Genomic DNA, 16,843 nt, shown 5'->3' on the forward strand with positions numbered 1-16,843 from the left:
CTGCAGCGGTTCAAGAAGACGGCTCACCACCACCTTCTCAAGGGCGATTAGGGATGGGCAATAAATGCCGGCCTTGTCAGCGGTGCCCACATCCCATGAACAAATTTTTTTTTAAAGTAGTTTATAGGGCCCTTAAAAGTAGCTATACCATTGGAAGGAGTATTAATCAACAAATAAAAGGAACTTGTAAAAAGGTAAAAGGTAATACAATAATCGTGGGGTTCTTTAATCTTCATATACACTGGGCAAATCAATTGGCAAAGGTAATCTGGAGGACAAGTTAATTTGAATGCATTTGAGACAGTTTTCTAGAAAATATGTTGTAGAACCAACCAGCGAAGAGGCTATTTTAGATCTTGTACTGTTTAATGAGACAGGGTTAATTAGTAATCTTGTAGTAAAGGATTCTCTAGGGAAGAGTGATCATAATATGACAGAATTTCACATTGAGTTTGAGAGTGAAAAACTAAAGTCTAAGGGGCCGAAATTGCCCTTTCCCTTAAGGCCTGTTGCCACCGTAAATCGGCGGTCACGCTGCGGAGTGGAATGGCCGCCGACTTTTCGTGGAATGACTGCCATTTTGAAAATTCTGCTCCCCCGGTATCCCGGCGGTGACTCGCTCCCCACCCCTTACTGTTCCGCTGCTGCTGATCCGTCCTAAGTGTGTCATCAGAGCGTGCACCACCGATGTGCTCCCCTGAACGCAGAATCCTGTGGTTCGGTGCCACTGGCAGCTTATTCTGCCGGTGCACTGTGCTTGGAGTGCTTGGAAAATGGCGGTGCAGCTGCCATTAAAGGGGAGGACCCACTGTCGCAGCACCCATCATTTTATTTTTGTCGGCCGACTAGCCCTGTCAGGCTGACAATTGTGCCCCCGGGTTCAGCCGGGCTGCCAACAGGCAGCCTGACATCCACTATTGGGTGCCAGGCCGCTGGCCCGGCCGAAACCCTTCGTGGTGGTCCAATGGATCAAACTTAAATAATCGCACCGATCTCCCCTTTAAGTGAAGGGGAGAGCCGTGGTGATGCGCCAGCATGATGACATCATCAGTGCTACACTGATGAGCGACAGCGGCGGACACTCTGCCCGACCCCCACTTCTGCCCCTCTAGTTTGCGAATTCCGCTCACCGCTGCACTTCTGCCCCCATTATGCCCGACCTCCGGGCTGTTGGAAAAAAAGTCAAAGAGTGGAATTTCGCGCAAGAGGCCACCGCATCCACCGCGCCGGTAAAAACACTCGAAACACATTGGATGTGCCACGTTTTCAGCAGGGGGCAATTTTGGCCCCTTGATCTTAAATAAAGCCAGTGACATGGGTATGAGGGGCAAGTTGGCTAAGGTGGATTGGAAATTAGATTAAAAAGCATGACAGTAGATAAGCAGTGGCAAACATTTAAAAAAATATTCCAAAATTCTCAACGAATATACATTCCATTGAGAAATAAAAACTCCACAGGAAAAATGACCCATTCATGGTGAACTAAAGAAATTAAGGATAGTATTAGATTAAAAGAAGAGACTTATAATATTGTGAAGAATAGTCGTGAGCCTCAGGATTGGGAGAGCTGTAGAAACCTGCAAAGGATGACCAAAAAAGGGAGAAAATAGACTCTGAGAGTAAACTATTAAGAAATATAAAAACAGATCGTAAGAGCCCCTACAAGTATATAAAAAGGAAGAGAGTAACAAAAGTAAGCATTGGTCCCTTAGAGGCTGAGACAGGAGAAATTATAATGGGAAATCTTCTTCTTCTTAATCGGTCCCTCGTATCGAGAATCACTTCCTTCCACACCAAAAAGGGATGAGTTCACAGATGTTTCAATGAAGGACCTGATATTCCAGTCCTGAACTACATGTTGAAGGGTGGAAGATGCCTGTGCGTGGATTTTTTTAACATGGGGTGGCCGTTGCACACCAGCCACCACACGGGCTTGACAGAGCCAGGTCTTGGTCCAGTGATAAGAGAATAAGGAAATGGCAGAGACTTTAAACAAATATTTTGTATCTGTCTTCACAATAGAAGACAAAAAATGCATACCACAGATAGGGGGGAACCAAGGGGCTAATGAGAGGGAGGAACCTAAGTTAATTAATATAAGGAGAGAAAAAGTGCTTGAGGAAGCACTAAAATCTGGCAAATCCCCTGGACCTGACAACCTACATCCAAGGGTTCTAAAAGAGGTGGCTGCAGAGATAGTGGATGCATTGGCTGTGATCTTCCAAAATTCCACAGATTCTGTAATGGTCCCAGTGGATTGGAAAGTAACAAATCTAACCCAACTATTCAAGAAAGGAGGGTGAGAGAAAACAGGGAACTGCAGGCCATTTAGCCTGACATCAGTCGTCGGGAAAATGCTGGAGTAACGGGGCACTTAGAAAATCATAATATATTTAGACAGAGTCAACATGGTTTTATGAAAGGAAAATCGTGTTTAGCAAATTTATTAGAGTATTTTGGGGATGTAACTAATAGGATAGATAAAGGGGAACCAGTGGATGTAATATATTTGGATTTTCAAAAGGCATTCGATAAGATGCAACATAAAAGGTTGTTATTCAAGGTAAGGGCTCATGGGGTTGGGGGTAATATATTAACATGGATAGAGGATTGGTTAACAGACAGAAAACAGAGAGTAGGAATAAATGGGTCTTTTTTTAGGTTGGCAGGCTGTAACTAGTGGGATGCCCCAAGGATCAGTGCTGGGGCCTCAGCTATTTACGAGATGAAGGGACCGAGTGTAATATATCCACGTTTTCTGACAAGACAAAGCTAGGTGGGACAGTAAGCTGTGAGGAGGACACAAAGAGCCTGCAAAGGGATATAGACAGATTAGGTGAGAAGGCAATAAGGTGACAAATGGAGTATGATGTGAGGAAATAAGAAGTTATTCACTTTGGTCGGAAGAATAGAAAAACAGGATATTTTTAAAATGTGAGAAACTATTAAATGTTCGTGTTCAGAGAAATTCAGGGAGTACCTTCACTACACAGACTGCAGCGGTTCAAGAAAGCGGCTCACCACCACCTTCTCAAGGGCAATTAGGGATGGGCAATAAATACTGGCCTTGCCACAAATGTTGACGCCCAAATCCCAGGAATGAATAAAAAAATTAGGTGTCTTCATACAGAAAGCACAGAAAGTTAGCATGCAGGTACAGCAAGCAATTAGGAAGGCAAATGGCATGTTGGCCTTTATTGCAAGGGTGCTGGAGTACAAGAGTAATGAGGTCTTGCTACAATTGTACAGGACCCTGGTGAGACCACACCTGGAGTACTGTGCACAGTTTAGGTCTCCTTATCTGAGGAAGGATATACTTCACTTTAGAGGGGGTGCAATGAAAGTTCACTAAGTTGATTCCTGGGATGAAAGGGTTGTCCTATGAGGAGAGGTTGTGGAGAATGTGCCTTTACTCTCTGGAGTTGAGAAAAATGAGAGGTGATTGCATTGAAACACACAAAATTCCGAGGGGGATTGACAGGGTAGTTGCTGAGAGCCTGTTTCCCCTGGCTGGAGTGTCTAAACCAGGGGGCACAGTCTCAGGATAAGGGGTCGGCCAATTAAGACAGAGATGAGGAGGAATTTCTTCCCTCAGAGGGTTGTGAATCTGTGGAATTCTCTGCCCCAGAGAACTGTGGAGGCTGGGTCATTGAATATATTTAAGGTGGAGATGGACAGATTATTGAGCGATAAGGGAGTTGAGGATTATGGGGAGTGGACAGGGAAGTGGAGCTGAGTCCATGATCAGATCAGCCATGATCTTATTGAATGGCGAAGCAGGCTCGAGGGGCCTGCTGGCTGACTCCTGCTCCTATTTCTTATCTTCTTACAGAGAGCTGTGAATGCTGAGTCTCTGAGATCGATAGATTTTCGGACTCAAGGGAAATCAAGGGATGTGGAGATCGGGTGGGAAAGTGCAGTTGAGGTCGAAGACCAGCTATGATGTGTGAATGGCGGAGCAGGCTCGAGGGGCCGTATAGCCTAATCCTGCTCCTAATTCTAATGTTCTTATGGAACAGAAGTTACTGCGTATCTTCACAGCACACACATGGCTGGAACGGAGGATTACCCACATGGTAGTAACCTGGGTAACAGCAGTCAGAATGGATTCTGAGGGGGAAGCATCGTGCCTGACAACCGCCTCGACTTATTTGAGGAAGCAAAAACCCAAGTAGACTGTTCTAAGTCCTATGTCATGATGTACCTAGATTTCCAAAAGGCATTTGGCAAAGTTCCACCGGAAAGGCTTTTAGTCAAGCCGGACGACAGCCTGGGGGATGGGGAGACTACCCTGGTGAGGGGGACGCGCATGGGACGGCAGCAGGCTGACGTTGTTTTGTGGACCCAGGAGAACCACCCCTGATCCTCCTGACCCACCAAAATAAAATGAAGCATCGCCTGAGCCATTTCTGAAGAGCCTCCAAGGGTCCCTTTAAGAACGGCTGGTGTGGCCGTCCAATGCCAGTTACAAACGGGCAGAGTGTACATGCCACAGGCTTTGCCTGATTTTCCATTGAAATTTCAATTGGGGCCCTATGTACATCATGTGATCTGATTTACATATTATAAGTGGCCTCCCAATTGAAACAGGCACGCACGCCGACCACCCATCCAGGGACCTTGCCCAAGATGGGGTTGGCGGGAGCACCAGCAAAAATGCAGCAGTAAGCGACACGATTCCAGTCTTGAGTCGCTACTGCCCCGTTTATGCCAGGCAGAGTTAAAATTGGCCCTCATATGTCCAACCAACTCACAGCAATCAACAAAGGCAATAGAATATAGAAAACAACAGAACCAGTAGAGTACAAGTCAGAGGAAGTCATGATCAAACTGGGAAGAGCCCTGGTCAGACCCACGTTGAGCACTGTGTCCAGTTCTGGTCAGTCCCACATTGAGCACTGTGTCCAGTTCTGGTCAGACCCACCTTGAACATTGTGTCCAGTTCTGGTCAGTCCCACCTTGAGCACTGTGTCCAGTTCTGGTCAGACCCACCTTGAACATTGTGTCCAGTTCTGGTCAGTCCCACATTGAGCACTGTGTCCAGTTCTGGTCAGTCCCACCCTGAGCACCGTGTCCAGTTCTGGTCAGACCCACCTTGAGCACTGTGTCCAGTTCTGGTCAGTCCCACCCTGAGCACTGTGTCCTGTTCTGGTCAGACCCACCTTGAACATTGTGTCCAGTTCTGGTCAATCCCACCTTGAGCACCGTGTCCAGTTCTGGTCAGACCCACCTTGAGCACTGTGTCCAGTTCTGGTCAGACCCACCCTGAGCACTGTGTCCAGTTCTGGTCAGACCCACCTTGAGCACTGTGTCCAGTTCTGGTCAGACCCACCTTGAGCACTGTGTCCAGTTCTGGTCAGACCCACCTTGAGCACTGTGTCCAGTTCTGGTCAGACCCACCTTGAGCATTATGTCCAATTCTGGTCAGACCCACCTTGAGCACCGTGTCCAGTTCTGGTCAGACCCACCTTGAGCACTGTGTCCAGTTCTGGTCAGACCCACCTTGAGCACTGTGTCCAGTTCTGGTCAGACCCACCTTGAGCATTATGTCCAATTCTGGTCAGACCCACCTTGAGCACCGTGTCCAGTTCTGGTCAGACCCACCTTGAGCATTATGTCCAATTCTGGTCAGACCCACCTTGAGCACCGTGTCCAGTTCTGGTCAGACCCACCTTGAGCATTATGTCTAATTCTGGTCATTGAGACACAAGTGAGACTGTCGAGCGCTGTGTCTGCGTGGAGAAGAGCTGATCCTCACTGTCGGCGGTCTGAGTTAAGAAAGACTGACGAAACCTGGGCTACTCAGGTGTTTTTGGAGAGACGCCCTTACAGATATGTAAGATTTTTGAGAGAATGAAGAAGGTAAATTTGAAACTGTAAGTTAAATTGTGGCAGTAGGACAAGAGACCATGGGGTCTAACTAGCACAAGGTCCATTTAGGACTGATCTCAGGATATTCCTCACACAGCGAGTGATCAGTACATGGAAAGGACGCCTGGATAGAGGAGAGGAGGCAAAAACTCTGCAATCATTTTTGAAACAATTGGATGATACAGCAGGGAGAATGTCGAGGCAGTCTGGGTGGATGAATGAATGCGGGCAAATGGCCCTCCTCAGCTGTAATTGTGCTGCGTACATTGTGTATATTACTTTAGTAGCATTAAATATCTTTTTTTTCCAGTTTTTTTCAATGTCATTTTCAATGACAACAGAACGAGTCCTGGCTGGAACATCATGATGTGGGCTTTCCTGTACATTGGTCAGGGTATCCAGGTGTGTCTGTACTGCCAAGAATGGTATGCCCAGATACACTGTCCTCTCAAAGAGGTGAGTGTGTGGACCAGACCAGGACAGAGCTTGGAACCGACACACTGACACACACACACTGACACACACACTGACACACACACTCACACGCACACTGACACACACACACACACTGACACACACACACATACTGACACACACACACACACTGACACACACACTGGCACACACACACTCTCTCACACACACTACACACTCTCACACTACACATGCTCACACTACACACACACACACTGTCACACACACACACAGACACACACACACACACACACACTCTCACTCTCACACTACACACTCTCACACTACACATGCTCACACTACACACTCACACACTGTCACACACACACACACTCTCACACACACACACACACTCTCACTCTAACACTACACACTCACATTCACATACTACACACTCACACACACACACTGACACACACACACTCTCACTCACACTACACACACACACACACACTACACACTCTCACACTACACATGCTCACACTACACACTCACACACTGTCACACACACACACACACTCTCTCTCACACACACACACACACTCTCACTCTAACACTACACACTCTCACATTCACATACTACACACTCACACACACACACTGACACACACACACTCTCACTCACACTACACACACACACACACTCTCACTCACACTACACACTCTCACACTACACACTCACATACTCTGATAGACACTCACCCACTCACACTGACACATCATCATCATCATCATCATAGGCAGTCCCTCGGAATTGAGGAAGACTTGCTTCCACTCCTGAAGTGAGTTCTTTAGTGGCTGAACAGTCCAATACGAGACCCACAGACTCTGTCACAGGTGGGACAGATAGTCGTTGAGGGAAGGGGTGGGTGGGACTGGTTCACCACACACTCTTTCTGCTGCCTGCGCTTGATTTCTGCATGCTCTCGGCGACAAGACTCAAGGTGCTCAGCGCCCTCCCGGATGCACTTCCTCCACTTAGGGCGGTCTTTAGCCAGGGACTCCCAGGTGTCAGTGAGGATGTCGCACTTTATCAGGGAGGCTTTGAGGGTGTCCTTGTAACGTTTGCTCTGCCCACCTTTGGCTCGTTTGCCGTGAAGGAGTTCCGAGTAGAGCGCTTGCTTTGGGAGTCTCGTGTCTGGCATGCGAACGATGTGGCCTGCCCAGCAGAGCTGATCAAGTGTGGTCAGTGCTTCGATGCTGGGGATGTTGGCCTGGTCGAGGACGCTAATGTTGGTGCGTCTGTCCTCCCAGGGGATTTGTAGGATCTTGCGGAGACATCTTTGGTGGTACTTCTCCAGCGACTTGAGGTGTCTACTGTACATGGTCCATGTCTCTGAACCCATACAGGAGGGCGGGTATTACTACAGCCCTGTAGACCATGAGCTTGGTGGCAGTTTTGAGGGCCTGGTCTTCAAACACTCTTTTCCTCAGGCAGCACTGGTGCACTGGAGGAGGTGTTGGATCTCGTCGTGAATGCCTGCTCTTGTTGATAGGAGGCTTCCGAGATATGGGAAATGGTCCACGTTGTCCAGGGCCTTGCGTGGATCTTGATGACTGGAGGACAGGCTGGTGGAGGACCTTTGTCTTGCTGATGTTTAGTGTAAGGCCCATGCCTTCGTACGCCTCAGTAATTACGTCGACTATGTCCTGGAGTTCAGCCTCTGTGTGTGCGCAGGCGCAGGTGTCGTCCACGTACTGTAGCTCGACGACAGAGGTTGGGGTGGTCTTGGACCTGGCCTGGAGACGCCGAAGGTTGAACAGCTTCCCACTGGTTCTGTAGTTTAGTTCCACTCCAGCGGGGAGCTTGTTGACTGAGGTGGAGCATGGCAGCGAGGAAGATTGAGAAAAGGGTTGGGGCGATGACGCAGCTCTGTTTGACCCCGGTCCGGATGTGGATTGGGTCTGTAATGGATCCGTTGATAAGGATTACGGCCTGCATGTCATCGTGAAGCAGGCGAAGGATGGTGACAAACTTTTGGGGGCATCCGAAACGGAGGACTCTCCATAGACCCTCGCGGTTGACAGTGTCAAAGGCCTTTGTAAGGTCGAAGAAGGCCATGTATAAGGGCTGGCGCTGTTCCCTGCATTTTTCCTGCAGCTGTCGCGCTGCAAAAATCATGTCCGTTGTGCCCCGTAGGGGACGAAATCCACACTGTGACTCCGGGAGGGGCTCCTCGACCACAGGGAGAAGACGGTTGAGGAGGATTCTAGCGACGACTTTCCCAGTGGCTGATAACAGGGAGATTCCTCTGTAGTTGCTGCAGTCGGACTTGTTCCCTTTTTTAAAGATGATCACGATCATTGCATCTCTGAGATCTCCCGGCATGCTCTCCCCCCTGCAGATGAGAGAGATGTTCACACACACGCTCACACTGACACACACCCACACACACACACAGACACCCACACACTGACACGCGCACTGACACACACACAAACACTGACACACTTACACATACACAGATATACACTTACATACACACATACCCCCACATATATACACTTACACATGCAGAGACATATACACTAACACACACAAATATACACACACACAGATATACACTAGCACACATATAGCATTTCTTGATGTTTGGAGCTTTAATTCTTTTTCTTCTTTTATTCAGAGAACTTTCTGGGAGCTGGTGACTCCACGGTCCTGGTCTTGTCGACTGGTAGCTTAAAAAAATTCATGAAGAGCACGAAGTTCAACATTAAATCTGTTTTTAATCATCAGTTTGATCGATGTGAGATGAGAGTGTGAGTGGCCTATTATATAAAATGGGTTCGTTCGTTCTTTCATGTGCTTCAAAAAAACAGTCCTTTTCTTTGAAGCCGATTTTATTGTAATTGAAATAAACAATTAAATATTTGCATTCTTTACACTTGATTGTATGAGATTGTTCTGTGTTACTTTTGTAAATGAATAACTGTCCAACTGTCCTTACAGCGCTTCAGTCTGCTGGAGGGAGTCCTCGACTAGCCTGAGAGAAGGATAGAGAAATCCTGGTACAGAGCGGGAGGATAGGGACACGTTTATTTGCAACACCTTAAGCTCTGATTGGGTCCCCTAGATCACAAGACCTGATTGCTGATTGGTTCTGTTGGAGGATAAGACACACCCAGCAGTGTCGCTGGAATGTGTAATTGGAACTGCCGTGCCTACATTATCAGTGACTTTACAAAGTGTAATTCGAGCCATTCTGACTGCTGACTTCAGACAGGAGAGAGCTCACTTGGAACAGACAGGGCTCACTCTCATTGGTTAAGACCTTCTTCCACCCACCCACCCCCCCCCCAAACAAGTTCCTGCCCCCATCCCCCACCACCCAAGTGCCTGGCCTCCCCCCCTCCCCAGCCCAAGTTTCTGACATTCTCCCCCCACCCAAGTGCCCCCTGCCTGAGTTCCTGCCCTTCTTCTCCCACTGCCCCCCACCCCCCGGGTTTCTAACCCCCCCCCCACCATAGATTCATGACCTTCTCCCCCAAACAAGTTCCTTACCTTGCCCCCGCCACCCACCCCGCCCCACATAGATGGGGCATTGTGTGTGGATCACGGATTGTTAACAGGTTTATTGGCTATGATGAATAGTGACAGTGTGATGACTTCTAGATTTCAGCCAGTCCAATGATGTCACTTGCCACACCCGCACCGAGCTTTCCGTGAAATCAACCAGGCTTCAGTGGAGGGGAGGGAGACCGTGGTGTGGGTGTAGAGGGTGGGTTGGAACATGATCCGGCTTACCATCTGGATCATGTTCTCGCTCTCAACACCCCACTTTAGATCTGGATCAAGTTCTTCCCCCATCCCCACTGTGCTCTCCATGGTCTTTACCCCCCGCCCCCCGCACTGACTTCCTGACCTCCTCTCCCTGAGTTCCCTCTCTCTCTCTCTCTCCCCTCCCATTCCCTCTCCCGCATCCCCTCTTTCTCTCTGTGCCTCTCTCTCTCTCCCAGTCTCTCTTCCTCTGCCCCACTCTCTCTCTCTCTCTCCTCCCAGTTTCTCTCTCTCTCTCTCTCCTCCCAGTTTCTCTCTCTCTCTCTGCCCCCTCTCTCTCTCTCTCTCCTCCCAGTTTCTCTCTCTCTCTCTCTCTCCTCCCAGTTTCTCTCTCTCTCTCTCTCTCTCTGGCCCCTCTCTCTCTCTCTCTCTCCCCAGTTTCTCTCTCTCACTCTGCCCCACTCTCTCTCTCCCCCCAGTTTTCTCTCTCTCTCCCCAGTTTCTCTCTCTCCCTCTGCCCCACTCTCTCTCTCTCACTCTATGCCCCACTCTCTCTCTCCCCGTTTTCTCTCTCTCTCCCCAGTTTTCTCTCTCTCCTATGTCCCACTCTCTCTGCCCCCTCTCGCTCTCTCTCCCCAGTTTCTCTCTCTCTCTCTGCCCCACTCTCTCTCTCCACAGTTTCTCTCTCCCTGCCCCACTCTCTCTCTCTCCGCAGTTTTCTTTCTCTGCCCCACTCTCTCCCTGTCTCCCCAGTTTCTCTCTCTCTCTGCCCCCTCTCGCTCTCTCTCTCTCTCCCCCCAGTTTCTCTCTCTCTCTCTGCCCCACTCTCTCTCTCTCTCCCTGCCCCACTCTCTCTCTCTCTCCGCAGTTTTCTTTCTCTGCCCCACTCTCTCCCTCTCTCCCCAGTTTCTCTCTCTCTCTGCCCCCTCTCGCTCTCTCTCTTTCTCTCTCCCCCCAGTTTCTCTCTCTCTCTCTGCCCCACTTTCTCTCTCCCTCTCCCCCCAGTTTCTCTCTCTCTCTCTGCCCCACTCTCTCTCTCTGCCCCACTCTCTTTCTCTCTATGCCCCACTCTCTCTCTCTCTATGCCCCTCTCTCTCTCTATGCCCCACTCTCTCTCTCTCTATGCCACACTCTCTCTCTATGCCCCACTCTCTCTCTCTATGCCCCACTCACTCTCTCTCTATGCCCCACTCTCTCTCTCTATGCCCCACTCTCTCTCTCTATGCCCCACTCACTCTCTCTCTATGCCCCACTCTCTCTCTCTATGCCCCACTCTCTCTCTCTATGCCCCACTCTCTCTCTCTCTCTATGCCACACTCTCTCTCTATGCCCCACTCTCTCTCTCTCTATGCCCCACTCTCTCTCTCTCTATGCCACAATCTCTCTCTCTATGCCACACTCTCTCTCTCTATGCCACACTCTCTTTCTATGCCACACTCTCTTTCTCTATGCCCCACTCTCTCTCTCTATGCCCCACTCTCTCTGCCCCCTCTCGCTCTCTCTCCCCAGTTTCTCTCTCTCTCTCTGCCCCATTCTCTCTCTCTCTCCCCAGTTTCTCTCTCCCTGCCCCACTCTCTCTCTCTCTCTCTCCCCAGTTTTCTTTCTCTGCCCCACTCTCTCCCCAGTTTCTCTCTCTCTCTGCCCCAATCTCACCTCTCTACCCAGTTTCTCTCTCTCTTTGCACTGTCTTTCTCTCTCTCTCTCTCTCCCCAGTTTTCTCTCTCTCTATGCTCCACTCTCTCTGCCCCCTCTCGCTCACTCTCTTTCTCTCTCCCCCAGTTTCTCTCTCTCTCTCTGCCCCTTCTCTCTCCCTCTGCCCCTTCTCTCTCCCTCTCCCCCCAGTTTCTCTCTCTGCCCTACCTTCTCTCTCTCTCTGCCCCACGCTCTCTCTCTCTCCCCAGTTTTTCTCTCTCTGCCCCACTCTCTTTCTCTCTCTGCCCCACTCTCTTTCTCTCTATGCCCCACTCTCTCTCTCTCTCTATGCCCCACTCTCTCTCTCTATGCCCCACTCTCTCACTATGTCACTCTCTCTCTATGCCCCACTCTCTCTCTATGCCCCTCTCTCTCTCTATGCCCCATGCTCTCTCTCTCTATGCCCCACTCTCTCTCTCTCTATGCCCCATGCTCTCTCTCTCTATGCCCTACTCTCTCTCTCTATGCCCCACTCTCTCTCTCTATGCCCCACTCTCTCTCTCTATGCCCCACTCTCTCTATGCCCCATGCTCTCTCTCTCTATGCCCTACTCTCTCTCTATGCCCCACTCTCTCTCTCTATGCCCCACTCTCTCTCTCTCTATGCCCCACTCTCTCTCTCTATGCCCCACTCTCTATGTCCCACTCTCTCTCTATACCCCACTCTCTCTCTATACCCCACTCTCTCTCTCTTTGCCCCACTCTCTTTCTCTCTCTCTCTCCCCAGTTTTCTCTCTCTCTCTATGCCCCACTCTCTCCCTCTCTCCCCAGTTTCTCTCTCTCTCTGCCCCAATCTCACCTCTCTACCCAGTTTCTCTCTCTCTCTCTTCCCACTGTCTTTCTCTCTCTCTCTCTCTCCCCAGTTTTCGCTCTCTCTATGCTCCATTCTCTCTGCCCCACTCGCTCTCTCTCTCTCTCTCCCAGTTTCTCTCTCTCTCTATGCCCCACTCTCTCTCACTCTCCCCAGTTTCTCTCTCTCTCTCTGCCTCTCTCCCCAGTTTTCTCTCTCTCTCTCCCCAGTTTCTCCCTCTCTCTACCCCCTCCTCTCTCTCTCTCCCCAGTTTCTCTCTCTCTCTCCCTCTCCCAGTTTCTCTCTCTCTCTATGCCTCACTCTCTCTCTCTTCCCAGTTTCTCTCTCTCTCTGCCCCTCTCTCTCTCTCTCTCGCTCCCCAGTTTTCTCTCTCTCTCTCTGCCCCACTCTCTCTCTCTCCCCCCAGTTTCCTCTCTCTCTGCCCCACTCTCTCTCTCTCTCTATGCCCCACTCTCTCTCTCTATGCCCCTCTATCTCTCTATGCCCCACTCCCTCTTTCTCTATGCCCCACTCTCTGTCTCTCTATGCCCCACTCTCTGTATGCCCCTCTCTCTCTCTCTATGCCCCACTCTCTCTCTCTCTCTATGCCCCACTCTCTCTCTCGCTCTCTATGCCCCACTCTCTCTATGCCCCACTCTCCATGCCCCACTCTCTCTCTCTCTCTCTATGCCCCACTCTCTCTCTCTCTATGCCCCTCTCTCTCTCTCTATGCCCCACTCTCTCTCTCTCTATGCCCCATGCTCTCTCTCTATGCCCCATGCTCTCTCTCTATGCCCCATGCTCTCTCTCTCTCTATGCCCCACTCTCTCTCTCTCTCCCCAGTTTTCTCTCTCTCTCTCCCCAGTTTCTCCCTCTCTCTACCCCCTCCTCTCTCTCTCTCCCCAGTTTCTCTCTCTCTCTCTCTCCCAGTTTCTCTCTCTCTCTATGCCCCACTCTCTCTCTCTTCCCAGTTTCTCTCTCTCTCTGCCCCTCTCTCTCTCTCTCGCTCCCCAGTTTTCTCTCTCTCTCTCTGCCCCACTCTCTCTCTCCCCCCAGTTTTCTCTCTCTCTCTGCCCCACTCTCTCTCTCTCTCTCTCTCTCTCTCTATGCCCCACTCTCTCTCTCTCTCTATGCCCCTCTCTCTCTCTATGCCCCACTCCCTCTCTCTTTATGCCCCACTCTCTGTATGCCCCTCTCTCTCTCTGCATGCCCCACTCTCTCTCTCTCTCTCTATGCCCCACTCTCTCTCTCTATGCCCCACTCTCTCTATGCCCCACTCTCTATGCCCCACTCTCTCTCTCTCTCTATGCCCCACTCTCTCTCTCTCTATGCCCCACTCTCTCTCTCTCTATGCCCCTCTCTCTCTCTATGCCCCACTCTCTCTCTCTCTATGCCCCATGCTCTCTCTCTCTCTAATCCCCATGCTCTCTCTCTCTCTATGCCCCTCTCTCTCTCTATGCCCCACTCTCTCTCTCTCTATGCCCCACGCTCTCTCTCTATGGCCCACGTTCTCTCTCTGTGCCCCACTCTCTTTCTCTGTGCCCCACTCTCTCTCTATGGCCCACGCTCTCTCTCTATGCCCCACTCTCTCTCTATATGCCCCACTCTCTCTCTATGGCCCACGCTCTCTCTCTGTGCCCCACTCTCTCTCTATGGCCCACGCTCTCTCTCTGTGCCCCACTCTCTCTCTATGGCCCCACTCTCTCTCTCTGTGCCCCACTCTCTCTCTCTATGGCCCACGCTCTCTCTCTGTGCCCCACTCTCTGTCTCTGTGCCCCACTCTCTCTCTATGGCCCACGCTCTCTCTCTATGCCCCACTCTCTCTCTATATGCCCCACTCTCTCTCTATGGCACACGCTCTCTCTCTGTGCCCCACTCTCTCTCTATGGCCCACTCTCTCTCTATATGCCCCACTCTCTCTCTATATGCCCCACTCTCTCTCTATGGCCCACTCTCTCTTTATATGCCCCACTCTCTCTCTATATGCCCCACTCTCTCTCTATGGCCCACTCTCTCTCTCTATGCCCCACTCTCTCTCTATATGCCCCACTCTCTCTCTATGGCACACGCTCTCTCTCTGTGCCCCACTCTCTCTCTATGGCCCACTCTCTCTCTATATGCCCCACTCTCTCTCTATATGCCCCACTCTCTCTCTATGGCCCACTCTCTCTCTATATGCCCCACTCTCTCTCTATATGCCCCACTCTCTCTCTATGGCCCACGCTCTCTCTCTGTGCCCCACTCTCTCTCTCTATGCCCCACTCTCTCTCTCTCTGTGCCCCTCTCTCTCTATGCCCCACTCTCTCTCTCTCTGTGCCCCTCTCTCTCTATGCCCCACTCTCTCTCTCTCTATGCCCCACTCTCTCTCTTTATGACCCACTCTCTCTCTCTCTATGCCCCACACTCTCTCTCTCAATGCCCCACTCTCTCTCTATGCCCCAATCTCTCTCTCTCTGTGCCCCTCTCTCTCTATGCCCCACTCTCTCTCTCTCTGTGCCCCTCTCTCTCTATGCCCCACTCTCTCTCTCTATGCCCCACTCTCTCTCTCTCTATGCCCCACTCTCTCTCTCTCTGTGCCCCTCTCTCTCTATGCCCCACTCTCTCTGTGCCCCTCTCTCTCTATGCCCCACTCTCTCTCTTTATGACCCACTCTCTCTCTCTCTATGCCCCACTCTCTCTCTCTGTGCCCCTCTCTCTCTATGCCCCACTCTCTCTCTTTATGACCCACTCTCTGTCTCTCTATGCCCCACGCTCTCTCTCTGTGCCCCTCTCTCTCTATGCTCCACTCTCTGTCTCTGTGCCCCACTCTCTCTCTATGCCACACTCTCTCTCTCTCTCTATGCCCCACTCTCTCTCTCTATGCCCCACTCTCTCTCTATGCCCCACTCTCTCTCTCTCTATGCCCCACTCTCTCTCTCAATGTCCCACTCTCTATGCCCCACACTCTCTCTCTATGCCCCTCTCTCTCTCTCTATGCCCCACACTCTCTCTCTCTATGCCCCACTCTCTCTCTCTATGCCCCACTCTCTCTCTCTATGCCCCACTCTCTCTCTCTATGCCCCACTCTCTCTCTTAACCCCACTCTCTCTCTCTATGCCCCACTCTCTCTCTCTCTGTGCCCCACTCTCTCTCTCTATGCCACACGCTCTCTCTCTATGCCACACTCTCTCTCTATGCCACACTCTCTCTCTCTCTTTGCCCCACTCTCTCTCTCTCTATGCCCCACTCTCTCTCCATGCCCCACTCTCTCTCTATGCCCCACTTTCTCCCTATGCCCCACTCTCTCTCTCTATGCCCCACTCTCTCTCTCTCTCTATGCCCCACTCTCTCTCTCTATGCCCCACTCTCTCTCTCTATGCCCCACTCTCTCTCTCTATGCCCCACTCTCTCTCTATGCCCCTCTCTCTCTCTATGCCCCACTCTCTCTCTCTATGCCCCACTCTCTCTCTCTATGCCCCACTCTCTCTCTATGCCCCACTCTCTCTGTCTCTATGCCCCACTCTCTCTGTCTCTATGCCCCACTCTCTCTCTCTATGCCCCACTCTCTCTCTCTCTCTATGCCCCACTCTCTCTCTATGCCCCACTCTCTCTCTCTCTATGCCCCACTCCCTCTCTATGCCCCACTCTCTCTCTCTATGCCCCACTCTCTCTCTATGCCCCACTCTCTCTCTATGCCCCACTCTCTCTCTATGGCCCACGCTCTCTCTCTGTGCCCCACTCTCTCTCTCTATGCCCCACTCTCTCTCTCTCTGTGCCCCTCTCTCTCTATGCCCCACTCTCTCTCTCTCTGTGCCCCTCTCTCTCTATGCCCCACTCTCTCTCTCTCTATGCCCCACTCTCTCTCTTTATGACCCACTCTCTCTCTCTCTATGCCCCACACTCTCTCTCTCAATGCCCCACTCTCTCTCTATGCCCCAATCTCTCTCTCTCTGTGCCCCTCTCTCTCTATGCCCCACTCTCTCTCTCTCTGTGCCCCTCTCTCTCTATGCCCCACTCTCTCTCTCTATGCCCCACTCTCTCTCTCTCTATGCCCCACTCTCTCTCTCTCTGTGCCCCTCTCTCTCTATGCCCCACTCTCTCTGTGCCCCTCTCTCTCTATGCCCCACTCTCTCTCTTTATGACCCACTCTCTCTCTCTCTATGCCCCACTCTCTCTCTCTGTGCCCCTCTCTCTCTATGCCCCACTCTCTCTCTTTATGACCCACTCTCTGTCTCTCTATGCCCCACGCTCTCTCTCTGTGCCCCTCTCTCTCTATGCTCCACTCTCTGTCTCTGTGCCCCACTCTCTCTCTATGCCACA

At 51.0% G+C, this 16,843-nt stretch overlaps 1 protein-coding gene across 1 annotated transcript in view; it reads left to right on the plus strand.

Annotated features, from left to right (window-relative positions):
• The window catches only part of LOC139241031 (sterol O-acyltransferase 2-like), a 47,593-nt gene extending 38,424 nt beyond the window's left edge, over positions 1–9,169 (plus strand). The window contains exons 8-9 of the mRNA XM_070869753.1: positions 6,182–6,327; positions 8,973–9,169. Coding sequence (XP_070725854.1) covers positions 6,182–6,327; positions 8,973–9,029 — 203 coding nt within the window. The 3' untranslated portion in view covers positions 9,030–9,169. The remainder of the gene's footprint in view (positions 1–6,181; positions 6,328–8,972) is intronic.
• Positions 9,170–16,843: the final 7,674 nt, after the last annotated feature.

This window comes from Pristiophorus japonicus, chromosome X (genome assembly GCF_044704955.1).
Source record: "Pristiophorus japonicus isolate sPriJap1 chromosome X, sPriJap1.hap1, whole genome shotgun sequence".
Taxonomy (NCBI): Eukaryota; Metazoa; Chordata; class Chondrichthyes; family Pristiophoridae; genus Pristiophorus; species Pristiophorus japonicus.